Genomic DNA, 23,596 nt, shown 5'->3' with positions numbered 1-23,596 from the left:
CCCTGTCAATTTTCCTAGTTACATCCTCAAAAAATTCCAGTAGATTAGTCAATCCATGCTGACTCAGAACGATCCTGTTACTGCTATCCAAATGCTCCGCAATTTCGTCTTTTATAATTGACTCCAGCATCTTCCCCATCACTGATGTCAGGCTAACTGGTCTATTATTTCCCGTTTTCTCTCTCCCTCCTTTCTTGAAAAGTGGGATAACATTAGCTACCCTCCAATCCACGGGAACTGACCCGGAATCTATAGAACATTGGAAAATAATTACTAATGCGTACACAATTTCTAGAGCCACCTCCTTAAGCACCCTGGGATGCAGACCATCAGGCCCTGGGGATTTATCAGCCTTGAGTCCCATCAGTCTACCCAAAACTTTTTCCTGCCTAATGTGGATTTCCTCCAGTTCCTCTGTCACCCTTGGATCTCTGGCCACTAGAACATCTGGGAGATTGTTTGTATCCTCCTTAGTGAAGACAGATCCAAAGTACCGGTTCAACTCGTCTGCCATTTCCTTGTTCCCCATAATAAATTCCCCTGCTTCTGTCTTCAAGGGACCCACATTTGCCTTGACTATTTTTTTCCTCTTTACATACCTAAAAAAGCTTTTACTATCCTCCTTTATATTATTGGCTAGTTTACCCCCCGTACCTCATCTTTTCTCCCCGTATTGCCTTTTTAGTTATCTTCTGTTGCTCTTTAAAAGAGTTCCAATCCTCTGGCTTCCCACTCTGCTTTGCTACGTTATACTTCTTCCCTTTTATTTTTATGCTGTCCTTGACTTCCCTTGTCAGCCACGGGTGCCTCTTACTCCCCTTAGAATCTTTCCTCCTCTTTGGGATAAATTGATCCTGCAACTTCTGCATTATTCCCAGGAATACCTGCCATTGCTGTTCCACAGTCTTCCCTGCATGGGGCCTCCTTCCAGTCAATTTTGGCCAGCTCCTGCCTCATGCCTCTGTAATCCCCTTTGCTATACTGTAATACTGACACCTCCGATTTTCCCTTCTCCCTCTCAATTTGTAGAGTAAAACTTATCATATTGTGGTCACTGCCTCCTAATGGCTCATTTACCTCGAGTCCCCTTATTAGGTCAGGTTCATTACATAACACTAAATCCAGAATTGCCTTCTCCCTGGTAGGCTCCAGTACAAGCTGTTCTAAGAATTCATCTCGGAGACACTCTACAAACTCTCTTTCCTGGGGTCCATTACCAACCTGATTTTCCCAGTCTACCTGCATGTTGAAATCCCCCATGACCACCGTAGCATTACATTTGTGACATGCCAATTTTAGCTCCTGATTCAACTTGCACCCTATGTCGAGGCTACTGTTTGGGGGCCTGTAGATGACTCCCATGAGGGTCTTTTTACCCTTACAATTCCTCATCTCTATCCATACTGATTCTACATCTCCTGATTCTATGTCACTCCTTGCAAGGGAGTGAATATAATTCCTTACCAACAGAGCTACCCCGCCCCCTCTCCCCACCTGCCTGTTTTTTCTGTACGTTGTGTACCCCTGAATATTCAGCTCCCAGCCCTGGTCCTCTTGTAGCCATGTCTCAGTGATTCCCACAACATCATACTTGCCAATGTCTAACTGAGCCTCAAGCTCATCCACTTTATTTTTTATACTTCGCGCATTTAAATACAACACTTTAACTTCGGTATTTACCTCCCCTCTCACACCGGTCACAATTGGCCCTGACCTTACTCTCATATCCCTTCTAGAACTTCCCTTCCCATTCATTCGAGAGTCCTTTACAGTTTCTCCTGTATTCGCTTTCCCTTTAACTACATCTTCATATTCCCAATTTGTCAACCCCTCCCCCCCACTACTTAGTTTAACGCCACCCTCGTAGCGCTAGCAAAACTAGTTTAAACCAGCATCTGCAGTTCCTTCCAACACAAGCGCCCATGTTAGGACTCTGCATTGCTTTGTTTACATTGGGAATCAGTGAGCAAGTTTCAGTCTCCATCCATTCTTTATGTGAAAGAACATTTCCTTAGCTCATCTCTAGCCCTACCAATTACCTTAATGTTGAAGTTCACTAGTTATTGATACCAGGAGGAATGCAGCCTTCCGGGCTACTCAATTTTACACATCTTAATTAGAATCGCATTCTTTCCAGGAAAGATAACCCCACACAACCCAATCATTCATTAGATCATGTGATCGGAGCAGAATTGGGCCATTCGGCCCATCAAGTCTACTCCACCATACAATCATGGCTGATCTCTCTCTCCCTCCTAACCCCATTCTCCTGCCTTCGCCCGTACTAATTAAGAATCAATCTATCTCTGCCTTAAATATATCCACTGACTTGGCCTCCACTGCCGTCTGTGGCAAAGAATTCCAGATTCACCACCCTGACTAAAGAAATTCCTCCTCATGTCCTTCCTAAAAGAACATCCTTTAATTTGTAGGCTATAACCTCTAGTCCTAGACTCTCCCACATCCACTCTATCCAATCCTTTCATATTCTGTATGTTTCAATGAGGTCACCCCTCATTCTTCTAAACTCCAGCGAGTACAGGCCCAGTGCCATCAAACGCTCATCATATGTTAACCTACTCATTCCTGAAATCATTCTTGCAAACCTCCTATGGACCCTCTCCAGAGCCAGCACATCCTTCCTCAGATAGGGTGCCCATATGCAGCTTGACCAGCACCTTATGCAGCCTCTGCATTACATCCCTGAGCTCTAAGCGAAGCTAATTTCTCTGAGCTGAAACTCTTAGGGAATCCCTGGACCTTACATTGTGCATGTAAGGGATGAAGCATACAAACTCAAGTGTGAAGAGTCAGTGGGAAAACAGAAAAATCACAAAAATGGTAGGCTCTTTATCCAGATCAAATTCTATAATAAGACGACAAATGTAAATAAATGGCCACAATCCAATGGCAATTACAGAGACATTTTGCAAAGTGCTCAAGGATGAGAACTAAATAATTCAGGGTATGTGATAAACATACAGAACAAAAAAGAACTTGGGACAGTTTGGTTAAGAATGAGGTCCATACCTCAGTCAGAAATGTTAGCTCAGAAAATCAAGACATAAAATCAACTTAAAAAGTCAATAAGAGGATATTGGTGAGACTAGTCTAAAGGCCCCCTAATGGTTACTGAACTGTACAAAGTACACATTTGCCAGAACTGGCAGCATCTGTGTAGGGAATGGGCAGACAACGATTTGGGTCAGGACTCTTCTTCATGCAACTTCCCCAGCCACTGAGACTTCACCACTACCAGTTCCTGCAGCTTCCCTGGTCACCCACAGGCCAGGACCATTCCTTCTGCTAGGTCCTACAGCTCCTGACTGTGTCCAGACCAGGGCCCTCAAAACCACTGGGTCCCACAGACCAATCCATGATGTTAATCACGCCACTTCCCCAAACCCCCATTCCTACATCACCCCATACACCCTCCTTTCCTCAGAGCTCTTCTCCTTCCACAGTACCCCTCCTTAGCCCTGCCCAGCCCTCTGCCCTTCTCAACTGTCTGCCCTCAGCCCCATCCTATCATGTCTACCCCACCACCCTGGACCACCCTCTTTCCAATGCTGAACGGCCTGTCCTCAGAGGCATAACCTTCGTACACATGCGCCCACACCTCAACATTTTCTGAGCCGCCATCATAGTGACCTTTTCTTTCATCAGCAACATGCCTTTGTCTCTCTAGAGGAGAACACCTTCTCCAGCCCCCAACACCTCCTCCTCTTAGACAGCCACAGCATTCTTCTACCCTCTCTCATCCTTTTCATCTCCAAATGCTGCAGCACCATTGACCATCACGACTTCTCCACTTCAATCCCACCTCTTCCAAATGTGCAGCCCTCCACTCACTCAATACCAATCCATAGCTGAGGAAGGGGCCCCAATCTGAAACGTTATTGGTCTATCCCTCCACAGTTCCTGCAGCACTTTGTTTTTTAGCTCATTATAAGGGGAGCCATGACCTTCATTCCATCATAGTGAACTTCAATGAGTCGGAAGGAACTGCAGATGCTGGTTTAAATCGATGATAGTCACAAAAAGCTGGAGTAACTCAGCGGGACAGGCAGCATCTCTGGAGAGAAGGAAGGGTTGAAACCCTTCATTTAATTTTACCTTACCTTTTAAATTTGCAATGCAAAAATTATACAGATGTACCAACCAGAGGTGGTTTCTGGAACAAATTTTCAATATATTTCCAATTTACCAGCATTTGGACATTTTCCGTAGCTCACAGGCGGTTCTGGTGGTCTTCCGCGATGAAGAGCAGCGAAGGCCGAACCTTTCCGCACCACATGTTTGCAATCTGTGGGTTAAACAAACACCAAAACATTTAAAAATCCAATTGCTGGTATATATGTTTTACTGGCAAGACCTGCATTTGTACATTTGAGAAGATCGTGGTGAACCACCTACTTAAACTGCTACAATGCAAGAAGCTACTCCCAATGATATTAAGATTTAAAATTTTATCCAAATAACAAAGAAGGAACAATGGCATATTTCCATGGCAGTATGGTTTGTGACTTGCAGGGTAATTAAAGCATACTAAAACCAGCATTCTAAATACACAAATCAGTAGCCAGGCAACATTTGTGGAAGAAATAGATAGTCATTTAGGGTTGATACCCACTCTAAATGGTTGGAAAATGCCAACTTTGATTCTTAACTGCTCTTCTAAGAGTAACATTAATTAAGGTTGATGTTCAGAGGCCACACCTTACTGCAAAAGACCAAAACAAACCCTCCAAGCTCATGAATATACTAGCCCAAATAGCCGCTACTTTAAGTAAAGCACGGAAAGAAAAAATATTATCTATCACTGACATAATGTGAACAGACATATGGAGAAATGCCAATTCCCAGCTCTATCAAGACCACAAACTAACTCAAACTCCAATATCTGAGCAAATTAGGTATAACTAGACCAAGTGGACCCTTTGGGCCCATTCCTCGTAGAGTGGGAACAGGGAAGTGGAGAGGGTGTCGTCACTGAGTGAGCCCTGGACTCAAGGCCTCTCCTGTATTGATGTAGCACCCTCAACCCCCCCCCCCCCACACTCAATGCCCCTTACCCCCCCCTCCTCCCCCCTCTGACCCACTCCATCCCCCCTCCCCCACCCGCCCCTCCCCTGCCCCCACATCCCTGCCTCCACCCCCAATCCCCCCATCCCCTCCCCTCCACCTCCCTCCCCTCCCCCTCACTCCTGCCCCCCAGTCCCCCTTCACCCCCACTGCCCCCTCCACACACCCCCCCTCCTCCCCCCACCCCACTTTCCCCCTCCTCCCCACACCCCCACTCTCCCCCTCCTCCCCCCAACCCCACTCTCCCCCTCCTCCCCCCACCCCCATCCTCCCCCCACCCCCATCCTCCTCTCCACCCACTTGGCCGCCACGCCCACTCCCCTCCGTGGAGCCATTGGCTGTGAAAGGCACTTACCAGTGCCCGTGCGTTCAACGATGACTGCCGACGTGCGAGTCTCCGCCGGTGCCGAGCGAGAGGCAAGGTGAGAGGGGAGAGGTGCGTGGGGAGAAGTGCGAGGCGAGAGGAGGGGCGAGGGAACGACTGAGCGCTGGCAGGCGGCGGCACTGCCGGCAGCCATCTTGTTTTGGCGAGCGAGGAGCAAATGAAGTGGGACGTGGAGCATTGTGATGTCATATGCTGAGGAGTTTCAGGAAATGGATTAGAAAGTGAATTTTTAAACTTCAAAATGTCTGTAGCTTTAAAAATGTAGCTTCAATTGGAATGAGTTGTTAGAGATTATGCCCAGGATAATGGTGAGTAACGTGGTGGAAGAATTGTGGCGCTATGGTGTACCGTTTTGGCTGTGCGAAGCACCAAAGTTATGGTGCGTACAAACACACATACACACAGAGAGTTTTAGTTATAATAGATATAGATACATAATGACATGCATCCGTGTGCTTTTGAAGAATCTGCTTTTGCCAATGAGATTCTAATTTTAGTAACCCCATAGATTGCCTAGAAAAATAAGGTTCAACGCACAACAGACCAGAAACATATCAATGAAATAACCAAAGCAATTAAATTCAGAACTCATTTAATTCTTCTCCACCATCATTGCCAAAATCAGTAAGGAAACCAAAAATAGAATCATCCATTTTATTTACCTTTTGTAGTCCGTAACAATGACTGTCGCCCAACTCCCAACAAGGTTTGCACTCCAGGAACACTGGGTGGGATTTCCTTATCCAACAAGGGGCCAATCCGTTGACAAATTTGCAGCAAGTGATCTGAAGGTACATGTTTGTTGGCTAATACCTAAAATCAACATTCAAATATTTTGGTAAATGGTTTCTAATTCTTGCACAATAGCATTGTACCCGTGCAGCCATTGTGAATGTAAATATATAATCCAAATGTAAATTAAGAATGAACATTTAAAGCACATGGTAAATACAAATAAAAATAATCTGCAGCTCTCCTGTTCCACAATACTTTCAAAATTAGTTGTTAAAATATTGGCTTACATTTATTGTTTTGCTTTCTGTATTATAAATTGGTACTACCTTACAAGGAAAGTTTTGAAGTCACATGAATAGTTATAGCAAAATATAGTAAAAGCCACGGCAAAAGGAAATTTAGTTCACAATATCCAATTGCTTACACAAGAATGGTCAGTTGGCATCCTTCCATCTGTAGATGGTGGATGTACAGCTAACAAGCTCTGAGGAAGCCATAGCATGTACTGCATTTCCAATGATGACTAACCAAGTTAATTCTGAAAAAACAGAGTTTACCATATGTACGACAACCAAAATTGATATTGATTAATCATGTACGGTGACCAATTATTCTGTGCCCTTGCTATGGTGCTGGAATCTACAATGGAGCTGAAGCTACTCATTTACATCCTTATCAACAGCCAAATACTGTCAACAGCTACCACCTCCCTCTTATCATTATTAATGTTTGAGGCTTTTACTATGCTTTGGTAATATCTTTAAAATGGAGCATGCAACACTATTTCAGTTATATTTTGACTTGGATCACTGTCTGATATAGTACATCCTTGAGGATGCAGATACCTACCATTCCGTGTACATGTCCGCCCAGCAGTCCTTTTTGCTTAATGAATGCTGGAATGCAAGACATCTATGCCTCGGACAAAACAATTACGTGGAAAACCTTATTTTCCCTTCAATGAGATACCAAGAATACATTGCAGACAATAAGCAGAACCCATGGAGTCTTCATTCTTGACACTATACATATTCCACGTTTCACTGCCATACAGCAGATCTTATGGATCAACATCTCAGTCCTGGAAGTTAAGTGATTTGTTTTAATTGCCTTTCCAAAGTAATATTGAATTCTTTGAGATAAATATTGGCCACCTCAATGGACCCAAGATCAAAAATTCTTCTTCTAGTGAAATGTTTTTAAAGCTGATTGCAGATGAAGACACAATGCCACATCCCATAACTGCAGTTTTCTTTACATTAGTACCGAGGGATAACATGGTACAAGCATGGAAAAGAAGTGTAGGAAAGAACTGCAGATGCTAGTTTAAATTGAAGGTAGACACAAAATGTTTGAGTAACTCAGCGGGACAGGCGGTATCTCTGGAGATTCCGTTCCTTCTCTCCAGAGATGCTGCCTGTCCCGCTGAGTTACTTCAGCATTTTGTGTCTACCTTGGAAAAGAAATGATCCATAAGCTGACCTTCTGTCCAAGTAATGAATGCAGCATAGAATCAGAACTTGCTGCACTTTCATCAATCTAAAAAGACTGAAAGTTTTATGTCTAGTTCTGTATTAGGATGGTTTTCCTGTGGAAATGGGCAAACAGCAACTCGGGAGAGCAAACAAAAGATGCCAAAAGCAGAGGCCAAAATATCTGAATCTTGTAATGACAAGCAATGGCTTAGATAGGGTCATAACACAGTCTCATTTTTCAATTACAAAACTACCGAAAGTAAAGCCACCAAACTCGAAAGTGTCACGCATGCTATGAAAATAACCAAAGAGAAGTTTTGGGGGACAACCATTTTTTTCTCGCATCAGGTGGAATCCGTGGTACCGGCAGTACCAAATCCACAAAAGCAAAGAAAAATAGAGTTTGCTCACTGAACTTTTCAGAGCTTTGCATGAAGATAATATTTTTTATCAGGGATTTCCATAGTTGGAATTGAGGCAAGTCATAAAATTTGAAAAGATTGCATGCACTTCTTAATAAATCATCAATGCCTTAAAAGTCATCTCAATCATTGCCTGAAAATTACTGGCATAATTTCATCAATTCTTAAATTGGTACAAATGGGCCCCAGAATAAAACAGCATTTCTTTGGCTTCAATATTATCTTGCAATAAGGTGACCACCTCAGTTACTTCAAGTCGGCTTCATACAGCTGTACAGTCCTGAAACAGGCCATTCAACCCAACTTGTCTATGCCAACCAAGTTGGCATATTTGGCTATTCCCATTTGCCTGCATTTGGCCCATATCCCTCTAAATCATTCCTATCCAAGTCTTAGTTTAGCTTAGCAATACAGAGTGGCCCACCAAGCCCTTGGCCCACCATCCATGCCGACTGGTGATCATTCGTACACTAGGGACAATTTACAGAAGCCAATTAACCTACAAACATTCAAGTCATTGGAATGTGGGAGGAAACCAGAGCACCCCGAGGAAAACCCATGCAATCACAGGAAGAAAATACAAACTCCATACAGACAAGCACCCATAGTCAGGATCAAACCCTGGTCTCTGATGCTGTAAGGCAGCAACTCTACCACTGCGCTAACAAGACATTGTTTGTAATTACAAGAATCAGACGAACCTGGTATCGGCTACATTTTAGTTATATGAAAAACATTGGACAACTAAACTTCAAAATTTAAAGCCAACGTCACAATGGTAAATCAAGGACAGGATCCAGCTATGGCATGTGGAATGGCACGATAAAGGGACAATTCTCTCTCAGATCTACAAATCCCAATTGAAAAAATCCTGCTTCAATCAGACTAATAACAGAGACAAGTGTAATGGATGCAAGTTTATTGATTGCGAATAGGGAAAATAACTGACAATACAGAGGGAAATACCTAGTCATCTCCATAATGGGCTCATACCTAGTCAGCAATATACTAAAACATTCAATTTTCTTGCGTCTCTGGATAAATGTTTTACTAAATGATATTAATAGCTGTTATATGTAATTGATCATTAAGCCACCAGCATCTTTTATACATTGCTGAAAATCCAATTATGGTATTAAAGCATCATTTTTTTTTATGAGGTACATGGAACAGATGCTGGTGTTTACAAAGAATGACAAAGTGCTGAAGTAACTCAGTGGGTCAGGCAGCATCTCTGGAAAATATAAGAAAATAACTGCAGATGCTGGTACAAATCGATTTATTCACAAAATGCTGGAGTAACTCAGCAGGTCAGGCAGCATCTCGGGAGAGAAGGAATGGGTGACGTTTCGGGTCGAGACCCCGAAACGTCACCCATTCCTTCTCTCCCGAGATGCTGCCTGACCTGCTGAGTTACTCCAGCATTTTGTGAATAAAGCATCTCTGGAAAACATAGATAAGTGATGTTTCAGATCAGGACCCTTCTACAGACTGATTACGTTTTTTATAACTTTCTAGTCTGTCCAAATAACCACAGAAAATCTATTACTTTTAAATAATATAAATATATCAAATGGATTTTAAGAATTAGTCTACAAGACAACACAAAATATTCCTTTAAAGCACGTGCAAATAAAATGAAAGCATATAAAAAAAGATAAATTTCATTTTTAACCAATGAATATGAACACAATTAACACGAGGACAAGAAACATATTCAGTTATTCACTGAATGATTTATGGCATCCCATGTTAAAATGTCAGAAATAGGTCAGATTCTGAGCAGAAAAATTTCTTGCTTCCAAACAGCTCTACATTCACATTGGCATAATTTTAAACTGTTATTAATTGTTTGACTATTAATGAAATAAGAAGGTGCATAATCACTAACACACATCATTAGCAGAGCTGGTTCTTACCCTCAACAACTTCTCCTTCGACTCCTCCCACTTCCTCCAAACCAGAGGCGTAGCTATGGGCACTCGCATGGGCCCTAGCTACGCCTGCCTCTTTGTCGGGTACGTCGAACAATCCCTGTTCCAGACGTACACTGGCCCCATCCCCGAACTCTACCTCCGCTACATCGACGACTGCATTGGTGCTACCTCTTGCACCCATGCAGAACTCACTGACTTCATACACTTCACCTCCAATTTCCATCCTGCCCTTAAATATACCTGGACTATCTCTGACATCTCCCTCCCGTTTCTGGACCTCACCATCTCCATCACAGGAGAAAAACTAGTGACGGACATTTACCTCAAGCCCACCGACTCGCACAGCTATCTGGACTACACTTCTTCCCACCCGATCCCCTGCAAAAAGTCTATCCCCTACTCCCAATTCCCCCGTCTACGCCGCATCTGCGCCCGGGATGAGGTGTTTCAGACTAGGGCTTCCGAGATGTCCTCGTTTTTCAGAAAACGGGGCTTCCCCTCCTCCATTATAGATGAGGCTCTCACTAGGGTCTCTTCTACATCCCGCAGCTCCGCTCTTGCTCCCCCTCCCCCCCACTCGCAACAAGGACAGGATCCCCCTCGTTCTCACCTTCCACCCCACCAGCCAGCGGATCCAACATATCATCCACCAACATTTCCGTCACCTACAACAGGACCCCACCACTGGCCATATCTTCCCATCCCCTCCCCTCTCTGCGTTCCGCAGAGACCGTTCCCTCCGCAACTCCCTGGTCCACTCGTCCCTTCCTACCCAAACCACCCTAACCCCGGGCACTTTCCCTTGCAACCGCATGAGATGCAACACCTGTCCCTTTACCTCCCCCCTCAACTCCATCAAAGGACCCAAACAGTCTTTCCAGGTGAGACAGAGGTTCACCTGCACCTCCTCCAACCTCATCTATTGCATCCGCTGCTCTAGATGTCAACTTATTTATATCGGCGAAACCAAACGCAGGCTCGGCGATCGCTTCGCTGAACACCTGCGCTCGGTCCGCATTAACGCAACTGATCTCCCGGTGGCCCAGCACTAACTCCCCCTCCCATTCCCAGTCTGACCTCTCTGTCATGGGCCTCCTCCTGTGCCATAGTGAGGCCCGCCGGAAATTGGAGGAGCAGCACCTCATATTTCGTCTGGGCAGTTTGCGGCCCGGTGGTATGAACGTCGACTTCTCCAACTTCAGATAGCTCCTCTGTCCCTCCCTTCCCCTCCTCCTTCCCAGATCTCCCTCTATCTTCCTGTCTCCACCTATATCCTTCCTTTGTCCCACCCCCGACATCAGTCTGAAGAAGGGTCTCGACCTGAAACGTCACCCATTCCTTCTCTCCCGAGATGCTGCCTGACCTGCTGAGTTACTCCAGCACTTTGTGAATAATTAGATTTAGAATATCTGTTAAATGTTTCCACGTAAATATCATTAGATTTAGAATATCTGTTAAATGTTTCCACATAAATTTAAAGGTGACTAAGAGGGGGGGGGGGGGGGGGGGGAGAGATGGCAAACAATGGACTAGTCACTGCTCCGAGATATTCCAGCTGTCTATTATGTGCAGTCAGTCCAAGGCAATGCTAATGAATTTTCAGACGTGATCGACATTAGTTTCCTGTATTAGGCCTGCTTGCCAACCCGCCTATGGGAGACGCCGTCACATTTCACCTTACCGCGGCAGCAGATCAGAGGCGATCCCCGATTGGACCCAATCGCAGTATCCCTACATAACCTACTCTCTTCCCAAACCACTGCCCACAATAAGCGCACCATAATTTTTTTAAAACTAAAATTGCCTTGTTTCAATTCATTGTAGTTATAATTTCACCTCACAGTTTTTGTGCAATTTCAAAAGGGGCTATCAAGCGAAAAAACTACTAAACTTTTGTTGACACGATTTATTTTTAAAGGGATTTTCTTTAAAGACAGCTTTAATTTTTTTGCGGGAGATTTAACTCCACCAGAAAACACAGAAATAAAAAAGTTTGTATTCCTTCCGTTTCATTTTGCCGGGCGCTTTTGCTAACTCTCACCAGGCTCTCAAAGCTCCTCCGATGCTCCTTTCCTTCCCAGTCCAGACGCCGGGGGACCAGCTGGAGGATGGAAATGTGAAGAGAGGGAGTGGGTGAGTGAGTGAAGCAGGAAGCGGCGGTGAAAGCAACAACAAATCCGGCTCGTAGTGTTTTTACCTGATATTCCTCCAACTCCTGGATCAGCACCTGCGCGAAAAGAACCAACAATGAAAAAAACGTGTTTAAAACATACACATACAGTTTGAAAAAGCGATGGATTTGACTTACCCGCGCCGATTTCTGACAGGGTCCAGCGAGGAGGAAGCGGGCGATCAGGTAGTAGAGCTCTGCCGGGTGAGAGGAGGGGGGTGGGGGGAGAAAGGAAGAAGTCAAACAGGGCGCCGGCTGTAGCGTTTCACAAATGGCTTTCTATCTCCTCTCACCACCACCGCCAGGCCGGGGAGAGCGGGGGCACAGGCGGCGACACTTACCGCACTCCAGCTGCGATATTCGGCTGCAGTCGGACATGTTGAGGCCGGGCTCGGGCTCGGTGTGGTCGGTGTTGGTGCTAGCGCTGCCCACGGCCCGGGCTCGCTGTGGATGGCCGCCTGGTGTTGGCGCTGCCCGGGCTCACTGTGGACGGCCGCCTGGTTGGTGTTGGTGTTGCTGGCGCGGCCCGAGCGCCACACGCTCCGATCGCCATTCAGGGGGCTCGCCGGCCCGCCTTCTCACCACCCGCGCTCAGCCCGCACCGCAAAATAATCCTCCACATCTTCCCCTTTACCCTCTCCTTTTCCCCTCATAACCCACCATGGCTATGGTTCGACCTCTTTGGCTCAATCGCCTCCCCACAACAACATTCGTTGAAAAAAGGGATTTGACGCCTAACGTAATTTTATTTGATCAGGAGTGGCGGAGGGATACGTTGATTTTCTGTAACTCGGCCAGCTTGAGGCAACTGAAACGTGATGGCGGAAACAGCTGACTTGATCGACATTGGAGGCAGCCAACGGCCAACACGGCAGCTGTCTTTAACCGCTTTAAAGAGCCTGCTCCGGGGCGGACTGTTGTTAATAGAGGCGTTTACTGTCTTCAATAGGCCTGGCAACTGTGCGGTTAACGGCGAAATCGTATGTTGAGCTGGTGTTTTACGATGTGTTGGTAATAAGCTTGTACCTGGAGTACTTGCACCTGTGGATGGGTGGATGGTACTGTATCAACCAGGGTTATTCAGACTCCAATCGTGGCCTCAAAGCCCCCATTTTCTGGTGGTTCTCAAGGTCGGTGTATTGTGTAATGGCTCACCGAGGGAGTGCTATTGTGGAATTCTCGAATAGTTGGGGTAACTATTAATTTGCTGTCTTTATTACCGGAAGTGAAGTGTCACCAAAGTTTTGCCTACTGAATGACCAATATCTTTCCAAATAAACTGTAGGCTTATTGGGTTTATCTTTATTTGTTAATTACCAATATCAAGGAGAAGGTTTAGTTTATTACTTCAATCTGATTTGATAACATACATAAATTGATCTTTTTCATTTATATTTATGTTCGCTGTTTCTAGGGTGTCAAAACACATCACTTGCACGTTGCTCCATATTTTTAAAGCATTTGTCCAGTTTGCTCCTCACTGTTCCTGTTGAATTTGGTTTTCTCACATTTCCAAACAGTGCCACTCCCGATGGCTGTAATGTACAAATAAAACATCATTAAAATGTCTGTCTTTTTTCCAGTCACCACCTTAAAATCTGTGTCTGGTGTTTATTGATATTTCTGCTGGTAAAAAAATGTTTCTTGACATCTACTCCTAGGAAAACAGTTCATGATTTTTCTAAGTGTCTGTTACCAATCTTTTTCCTGTTGGACTCTTTTTTTTAAGGGGAAACTTTGAAATTATGGAGACTAAAGAACTGCAGATACTGGTTTAAAACAAAACACATTCTGGAGTAACTGCTTCACCCGCAGAGTTACTCTTCCATTTTGTGTATCTTCTGCTGAGTTATTCTAGCCCTTTGTGTATAACTTTGAAGTTGTGCCCTGTTTACTGAAGTCTAGGTTCCATCTATCAAGAAATAAGAAAAATGCAAATGCTTTGCCATCCTAATTTTTAATCTGGGTGTATTCCTGTTGCCTCTGATGTGGTCTTTGATTTCACTATTGTGTTTGTGGTGTTTAAAAAAAAAAAAAACTAATGATCAGTTTCATAAACCCAGAATGACTTTATCCTTTTTGTTTATTTATTTCATTTAAAACAAAACTTGATTTGACGTGTGTCGTTAAAAGTGCTGACATTCATTTATTAAGACATACTTTTTGACATTCCCTCCAACCATTAGCCTGTAGCTTCAGTATTTCTAATATTTTTCCTTTTGTGTCTACCTTCGATTTAAACCAGTATCTGCAGGGTTTTTTCCTACACATCTTGCTGCTCCACTGCGAATTCCCCTCCAGGTATGTCTACTTTGAAGAAGTTCTCCTCCTCTCTTCGATGAGAGTCTGAAGAAGGGTCTCAAACCGAAATGTCACCCATTGCTTCTCTCCTGAGATGCTGCCTGACCTGCTGAGTTACTCCAGCATTTTGTGTCTACCTTTGATTTAAACCAGCATCTGCAGTTTTTTTTCCTTCAGTTCTGAGCTGATTTGAGTCTATGGGCTATGTAAGCTGTCCCCCAAAGGACAGATGCTACTTGATTCAATAGGGTGTTGATTGAATTAGGATTTTGTATAACGCTGCTGTGTCTCCATGTCTCATTGGGAAAGTCTGAAATGCTCCTGGCCTGCATTGATGCTTTTCATCCACTTTGAAAGGCCTTGTGCTCGTGATTTCTACAAGTGAGTGATATTTTCAAGGAAGCCGTGAGAATGGTCTGAATGGGGTTTTTTTTTTCTTCCTTGGCAAGGATTTTGCTTTAGGGGGCATGTGAGCAATGTCATGCATTTATTGAGCAGATTTGGAACAGTTTCTGTTGGCCTGTGTCAGGGTGCTGCCTTTTTGCAATCCAGCAAATGGGTTTGTAGACCCAAGGAACTGCAGTTGTTGGTTCACAAAAAAAAAACGTGCAGGAGTAACAGGTCGGACATCTCTGCAGAACATTGATAGGTAATTTTCAGTCTGGGAGCCATCTTCAGACTCAAACTTGCAACAGTGATTTTAAAAAGAAATCTAAATAAACTTTATTCATAGTAAAAAATATGTACAATAAAGGAACTGTGCAAATAATTCAGACATACTCTGAGGTCGATATATACATTAAAGTTGTTATGTAGTATTTTCACAAATTTACACCCCACCCTTGCCATTCATGTGGCCTCCTGGGGTGAAAATCCTTCCCTTGTTTGAGAGGCATCTCCACCACAACCTGCCCCCCAATCTCCAGCAGCGGAAGCACCCAGGACTGTTGCCCTCCCCCACAGAACCTTGCTGTTGACTGCACCAAGCTTCAGTGCATCCCTCAACATGTTCTCCTGCAGTCTAGAGGGGGCCAGTCAGCAATACAATACAATATATCTTTATTAGACAATAGGTGCAGGAGTAGGCCATTCGGCCCTTCGAGCCAGCACCGCCATTCAATGTGATCATGGCTGATCATTCTCAATCAGTACCCCGTTCCTGCTTTCTCCCCATACCCCCTGACTCCGCTATCCTTAAGAGCTCTATCTAGCTCTCTCTTGAATGTATTCAGAGAATTGGTCTCCACTGCCCTCTGAGGCAGAGAATTCCACAGATTCACAACTCTCTGACTAAAAAAGTTTTTCCTCATCTCTGTTCTAAATGGCCTACCCCTTATTCTTAAACTGTGGTCTCCTGGGGTAATATTGTCATTGTACAGGGGTACAACGAGATTGGGAATGCGCCTCCCATATGATGCAAAATTTAATTAGCTCGTCAGTATTAATTTAAACAACAACAACCCAACGAAACAAATTGTAACAGTTTTAAGACAGAATAAAGTGCAAGTAGATCTGTGCCGGATCACTGTGCGTTTTGACCATCAGGCTCAGCAGGAACGATTCATAGCAGCTATGGCCCTGGGGATAAAGCTGTTCCAGAGTCTGGAGGTGCGGGCGTAGAAGGCCTTGTATCGTCTGCCCAATGGAAGGAGTTCGAACAGACTGTTGCAGGGGTGTGAAGAGTCTTTGTGGATGCTGGTGGATTTTCTGAGGCATCGTGTGTTGTAGATGCCCTCCAAGGCTGGTAGCTGTGTTCCGATGGTCCTCTGAGCTCTATGGACTACCCGCTGAAGAGCTTTCCTTTCTGCCTCCGTGCAGCTGAGATACCACACAGGGATGCCATGTGTTAGGATGCTCTCTATAGTGCAGCAGTAAAATGTCGTCAGCAGCTGTTGGGGTAGACCAGACTTCTTCAGTGTTCTTAGGTAGAACAGTCGTTGCTGTGCCTTTTTGACCAACGCAGCAGTGTTATTGGACCATGTTAGGTCCTCTGAAATGTGAGTGCCCAGAAACCTAAAGCTGGACACTCTCCACAATGTCTCCGTTGATAAAGATCGGGGCGTATTCCCCGTTATGTGACCTACGGAAGTTGATGATCAGCTCTTTGGTCTTGGTGGTATTTAGGGACAGGTTGTTATCAGAGCACCAGTCCGCCAGGTTCTGCACCTCCGCTCTATTTTGTTTCATCACCGTTGGTGATCAGCCCGATCACCGTTGTGTCGTCTGCAAGCTTAACAATGGTGTTGGTGTCGAATGCAGGAACACAGTCGTGTGTGAATAGGGAGAAGAGCATGGGGCTCAGAACACAGCCCTGTGGTGTGCCGGTACTCAGGGTGATAGTGGAGGACAGGTGCGGGCCCATTCTCACTGCCTGTGGTCACTCCAGCAGGAAGTCCAGGATCCAGTTGCATAATGACGAGCTGAGGCCTAGCTGGTGGAGTTTGGTGATGAGTTTGGTCGGGATGACTGTTGAAGGCAGAGCTATAGTCAATGAATAGCATCCTCACGTAAGTGCCCTGTCTCTCCAGGTGAGTCAGGACGGTGTGAAGAGCCAGAGAGATGGCGTCCTCTGTGGATCTATTTGCCCTGTATGCAAATTGATGTGGGTCCAGTGAGTCAGGGATGCTGGATTGGATGTGTGAGAGGACCAGCCTTTCAAAGCACTTTATGACTATCAACATTCCCTGATGGACATCTCGCTCTCCTGGGAGGTCAACAAAGACCAAGGAGCGTCTTTTACTGAGTTGATGAACTTCCAGCAGCACTTGACATCCAATTATGTCCCTGGGAAAAGTCTGTAAATCAGGGAGTCCTCTGTTAAGGAGCTGTTTGGAATAAATCATGTCAGGGACCCTTGCAAACTTCTCCAGGCTCTCTTTGAAAATCCACACCCTGCGAAGAGGTGGGCAACTGTCTCCTCTCCATAGCAGCCACCCCAAGGGCCGCGTGCACTGATAGTGACTGTGCAGGAAGGATCTGACTAGGAGGGCTCCCCTCATCGCCAGCCATGCTAGGTCTTGGTGTTTGTTGGTGAGTTCTGGCGATGAGGCATTTTGCCAGACAAGCTGGGCAGTCTGCTCTGGGAACCGTGCCACAGGATCTATGGAGTCATTTCCCCTATTGTGCCTGCAAGATATTCCGTGCTGACCACTGCCTGATGGTCTTGTGGTCAAAGGTGTTGGTCCGGAAGAACCTTGCCACAAACAACAGATGGTGTGGCAATGTCCAGTTGACTAGTATATTGCATGCCATCTGCGCCAGGCCCATCCTTTGCAACACAGGTAGAACTTAAGCAGGTAGTGACACCGTGCCCAAGTGCTTTTGCTCTACGCTCCGCCTGATGCAGCCAAACATAAAGGTGGCCATCAGGATGATGTGGTACTTGGGCTTTGAGTGCCAACCATAATTTGTTTATCTCTGCATGTAGGTGGGCTGGATTACTGCTGCCCAGTACACCATTAGTTTGCTACTACAGTGTGGGTCCTGGTTATCCACAGAAAATGTTATGGTCATAGAGATGTAGAGCATGGAAATGTGCCCTTTGGCCTACCTTGTTCATACTGACCAAATTGCCATATATAGTGCTCCCATTTTCCTATATTTGGCACTCTAAACCCTAATGAATCAATGTATCTTTATGTATTGTATTTAAAAATTCATTATTGAATCTGCTTCTAAGTTCCCTCTGGCAATGTTATCCCAATTGTTTGAGATCTTGTTGTAAACTGCTTATTCCTCATTGTCTACTATACCACCAATTTTGGTGTCATATACAAATGATCTTGATGTAAGCTACATTGTCATTAAAATCATTAATGTATATAACAAACAGCAGGGAACCCAACACCAACCCTTGCAGTACTCCACTGATCATAGGCCTCCAATCAGAAAAGAAACTCCCTGTAACTCTTTCCAATTCCAAAATTTGAATCCAATTGGCTAGTTTGCCTTGGAATGTGCTAATGTTTCTGTTTCTCCTTGCTTAGAGGAAACACTCGAAGTCTGGTAAGTGACCCATGATGATCATACTTTCTCATCTCTTATGAAGTCAAAGGCCATTGGAACCTCAGCCAAAATTCCAGACATCCCAAAGGACTGTTAGTTAAATAAACAATGACCATATGTTTTCCTGTAATGCTTTTGTGCACTTATTTTTCTTCAAACGGTGCTTGAGTAGTTTGAAGAAACTTGAACTGTATTCCACTCTTCCTTCTGAGGAAGAGAAAATTGATGGTATGTGGGAGTTTGTCCTTCAAGTGTGCCTTAATGCAGGTGTTGTCTGTGACTAGAGTTGTTCTGATCGTGGTTCAAGAGAAGACGTAATGGAGATTGAAGTTTTCCGAACATCCATTAAATTGGCTTCACGAGTAGAGGGGCAGACAAAGCGGGGATTCTGACCATCCTGTAAATTTGCGTCACGCTCATAGAGGCAGACAAAGCAAGAGGATTGTAACCTTCCAAGTTCTGTCAATGATATATTGTGTTATTGTAACCATAACATGAGCCTCATGGTCAGGTTAATAGACAATAGGTGCAGGAGTAGACCATTCGGCCCTTCGAGCCAGCACCACCATTCAATGTGAACATGGCTGATCATTCTCAATCAGTACCCCGTTCCTGCCTTCTTCCCATACCCCCTGACTCCACTATCCTTAAGAGCTCTATCTCTCTCTTGAAAGCATTCAGAGAATTGGCCTCCACTGCCTTCTGAGGCAGAGAATTCCACAGATTTACAACTATGACTGAAAAAGTTATTCCTCATCTCCATTTTAAATGGCCTACCCCTTATTCTTAAACTGTGGCCCCTGGTTCTGGACTCCCCCAACATTGGGAACATGTTTCCTGCCTCTAACGTGTCCAACCCCTTAATAATCTTATGTGTTTCAATAAGATCCCCTCTCACTCTTCTAAATTCCAGTGTATGCAAGCCTAGTCGCTCCAGTCTTTCAACGTACGACAGCCCTGCCATTCCGGGAATTAACCTAGTAAACCTACGCCACATGCCCTCAATAGCAAGAATATCCTTCCTCAAATTTGGAGACCAAAACTGCACACAATACTCCAGGTGTGGTCTCACTAGGGCCCTGTACAACTGCAGAAGGACCTCTTTGCTCCTATACTCAACTCCTCTTGTTATGAAGGCCAACATTCCATTGGCTTTCTTCACTGCCTGCTGTACCTGCATGCTTCCTGTCAGTGACTGATGTACTAGGACACCCAGATCTTGTTGTACGTCCCCTTTTCCTAACTTGACACCATTCAGAAAATAATCTGCCTTCCTATACTTACCACCAAAGTGGATAACCTCATACTTATCCACATTAAACTGTATCTGCCGTGCATCCGCCCACTCACACAATCTGTCCAAGTCACCCTGCAACCTCATAGCATCTTCCTCACAGTTTACACTGCCACCCAGTTTTGTGTCATCTGCAAATTTGCTAATGTTACTTTTAATCCCTTCATCCAAGTCATTAATGTATATTGTAAATAGCTGCGGTCCCAGCACCGAGCCTTGCGGTACCCCACTAGTCACTGCCTGCCATTCTGAAAGGGACCCATTTATCCCCACTCTTTGCTTTCTGTCTGCCAACCAATTTTCTATCCATGTCAGTACCCCACCCCCAATACCATGTGCTCTAATTTTGCCCACTAATCTCCTATGTAGGACCTTGTCGAAGGCTTTCTGAAAGTCAAGGTACACTACATCCACCGGCTCTCCCCTGTCAATTTTCCTAGTTACATCCTCAAAGAATTCCAGAAGATTAGTCAAGCATGATTTCCCCTTCGTAAATCCATGCTGACTCGGAACAATCCTCTTACTGCTATCCAAATGCTCCGCAATTTCGTCTTTTATAATTGATTCCAGCATCTTCCCCACCACTGATGTCAGACTAACTGGTCTATAATTTCCTGTTTTCTCTCTCCCTCCTTTCTTAAAATGTGGGATAGCATTAGCTACCCTTCAATCCACAGGAACTGATCCTGGATCTATAGAACATTAGAAAATGATTACTCTATAGAACATTGGAAAATGATCACTCTATAGAACATTGGCATGAATGGAACTTGTGACATCCATGAAGCTTTCATGGCTTTTAGCCACAATGGTGTATATTTTAGTCTGAGTTACATTATGCTATTTTGTCAACAATATTTCAATTTGACTGTGTTAATGCTGTTTGCTTCCTGTTGATATCAAAGAAACACAATGCGAATTACCTGCCACGCTTTGTCCTGCCTCTCCCCTTTTCCAGCTTTGTCTGCATTCTGATTTTTTTTAAAAGACAAAGTACTGACATAACTCAATGGGTCGGTCAGCATCTCTGGAGAACATGGATACGTGATGATTTGGATTGGGACCCTTCCTTCGGACTGATGGGGGGGGAAGGGAGGACAAAGCATCGCAAGTAATGTGTGAACACAGGCAAGACAAAATCCAGAAATGAAAAAAGTGTGAGACAATAGGATGGAAATGTTGAAAGTTGTGAAGCCTGAGAAGGAATGGGGGTGGAGGCAGTAGGAATTTTTTATATGTGAGTCTGGATGGGTCACGGGGAGGGAGGGGGGATATGGGGAGAAAGGGGAGAGGAGAGATTGTTAGAGAATACCTCATTCTTCCAGTTTGCGTGTGGCCTCACTTTGGCAATGGAGGATGCCCAGGACAGAAAAGTAGGTATATGATGGGAAGGAGAGTTAAAATGGTTTGCAACTGGGAGATCTGGTAGGCCTTGGCAGACCATGCGCAAGTGTTCTCCCTATCGAAAATCCCCCTTGCCTGTGTTTGCCTATCAGACAACAGACAATAGGTGCAGGAGTAGGCCATTCGGTCCTTCGAGCCAGCACTGCCATTCAATGTGATCATGGCTGATCATTCTCAATCAGTATCCCGTTCCTGCCTTCTCCCCATACCCCCTGACTCCGCAATCCTTAAGAGCTCTATCTAGCCCTCTCTTGAATGCATTCAGAAAATTAGCCTCCACTGCCTTCTGAGGCAGAGAATTCCACAGATTCACAACTCTCTGACTGAAAAGGTTTTTCCTCCACTCTGTTCTAAATGGCTTACCCCTTATTCTTAAACTGTCACCTGCAGCACTGTTATCACTGTCCTGAGCAATCATGCCAGGGAAAACTTTCTGCTGGCTATTGGTTCCATTCCATTATACATTCTAAACATCATAATAAGATGAATAAAATAATCCAAAAGACATCTTTCAAAAGATTTGATGCAGTGCAGAATTTAACATTTATGTTAAATGATCTTTTGCGAATGTGATATGTAGTAACATGACAAAAGCAAAGTGATTTTAACCCTGGAAATACTTAGCCGGTCAGGCAAATCTGTGGGAAAAGATGTACCTGATCTGCTGAAACTGATGAAGGGTCTCTGACCTGAAATGTTGACTCGGTTTCTCTTCCCACAGACGAGACTAGACTTGCTGAGTATATTCTGCAAGTTCCACATTTATTTTTGATTTCCATAACTTTAACTCTCTGCTTCAAGTCATCGAATCAGTCATACAGCGCGGAAACAGACCCTTCAGCCCAACTTGCCAATTCCGAACAAGATGCCCCATCTATACTAGTCCCACCTGCCTGCGTTTGGCCCATACTCCTCCAAACCTTTCCTATCCTATAGCTAACCAAATATATTTAAATGTCATAGTATCTGCCTCAACTACCTCCTCTGGCAATTCATTCCACATGCTACCATCCTTCATGTGAAAAAGTTACCCCTTGGGTTTATGGCGAGTCGTAGGCGATGTGCGTTGAGGTAGACGTTTATTATAAAACTAACAACCGTGACAAAACCAACGCACTAAACGACAGACAACCATAAATCTTACTGTCTCTCTCGGAGTTCTAAACCAGACTACTTGGTTCCTTTACCTGCGCACCACCTCACCTCTTCTACCAATCAGAGGGTTCGATGGTCTGGACCAATCCCTGTGCCCCTACATGACCCCCCCCCCCCAGAAACCTCGGCACGGTACCGGGCAGGTGCCCGGACCACCGGAGCGGGTGCGGAGAGGAGAGGGAGGCCCCACCGGGGGTGGGGACGGGGAAGCCGGCACCGCGGGAGGAGGGGAAACTGACGGAGCCGGAGGCGGCAGTGGCAAGGTGACCGGGGGAAGAGGAGTCCCGAACGGGGGCAGCGAGGGGGAAAACTGCTGTACCGGAGCCACGGCCGGAGGTCGGCCCCGGCGAGGAGGTTGAGCCGCTGTGACGGGCTGGTCTGGGTCCAAATAGGCAGGCTTGAGGCGGGACACCGAGACGACCTCCTGTCGTGTGCCCACTTCCAACGTGAAGGTGACTGTGCCTTTCTTCACTACCCTGAACGGACCCTGGTAAACCGGCCGGAACGGGGGACGGTGGGCATCGATGCGTCGGAACACAAACTCGCAATCGCCCAAGGCCGGCGGGACATGTGAAGGGGAATCCCCGTGACGAGAAGCAGGGACTGGGGCCAGGGACCCCACCCGTGCTCGGAGTGAAGCTAAGAGTGCTGGCATGGAGGGAGGGGTGGTAGAACATTGAGGGAGAACGTCGCCTGGTACCCGCAGGGGCGAGCCATAGACCAAGTCTGCCGAGGAAGCTCCGTGATCGTGCTTCGGAGCCGTGCGGATACCCAGGAGAACCCATGGGAGCTGGTCGGCCCAGTCGGGGCCGGACAGGCGGGCAGTGAGGGACGCTTTAAGCTGCCTGTGGAACCGCTCCACCATCCCGTTGGCCTGGGGGTGATAGGCGGTGGTTTGCTGTAATCGGGACCCGCACAGCTGAGTCAGAGCCACCCACAGGGACGAGGTGAATTGGGCGCCCCGGTCGGTAGTGATGACGTCCGGGACGCCGAAACGGGCAACCCAATTTAGTGCCAGAGCCCGCGCGCAGGAGGCTGCTGAGATGTCGGACAACGGGAGCACCTCTGGCCACTGGGTGAACCGCTCGACTACCGTGAGGAGGTGGGTGTAGCCCCTGGAGTGGGGTAACGGGCCGACGAGATCCACATGGATGTGGAGGAATCGGACTGCGGGGACCGTGAACTGCTGGACGGGGGGGCCGAGTGTGCCGGTGTACCTTAGAGGTTT

The 23,596-nt window shown here is 45.7% G+C and overlaps 1 protein-coding gene across 1 annotated transcript in view; it reads right to left on the bottom strand.

Annotated features, from left to right (window-relative positions):
- The window catches only part of brwd3 (bromodomain and WD repeat domain containing 3), a 110,020-nt gene extending 97,053 nt beyond the window's left edge, over window positions 1–12,967 (bottom strand). The window contains exons 1-6 of the mRNA XM_078412138.1: window positions 12,551–12,967; window positions 12,348–12,406; window positions 12,237–12,266; window positions 12,081–12,140; window positions 6,133–6,283; window positions 4,208–4,306 (exon numbers count right to left, since the gene is read on the bottom strand). Of these exons, the coding sequence (XP_078268264.1) occupies window positions 4,208–4,306; window positions 6,133–6,283; window positions 12,081–12,140; window positions 12,237–12,266; window positions 12,348–12,406; window positions 12,551–12,587 (436 nt within the window). The 5' untranslated portion in view covers window positions 12,588–12,967. The remainder of the gene's footprint in view (window positions 1–4,207; window positions 4,307–6,132; window positions 6,284–12,080; window positions 12,141–12,236; window positions 12,267–12,347; window positions 12,407–12,550) is intronic.
- Between the last annotated feature and the right edge of the window lie 10,629 nt (window positions 12,968–23,596).

The sequence above is a fragment of the Rhinoraja longicauda genome, chromosome 15 (genome assembly GCF_053455715.1).
Source record: "Rhinoraja longicauda isolate Sanriku21f chromosome 15, sRhiLon1.1, whole genome shotgun sequence".
NCBI lineage: Eukaryota > Metazoa > Chordata > Chondrichthyes > Rajiformes > Arhynchobatidae > Rhinoraja > Rhinoraja longicauda.
Note: the sequence above shows the minus strand (reverse complement) of the source record. Positions and strands in the feature narration are given on the sequence as shown.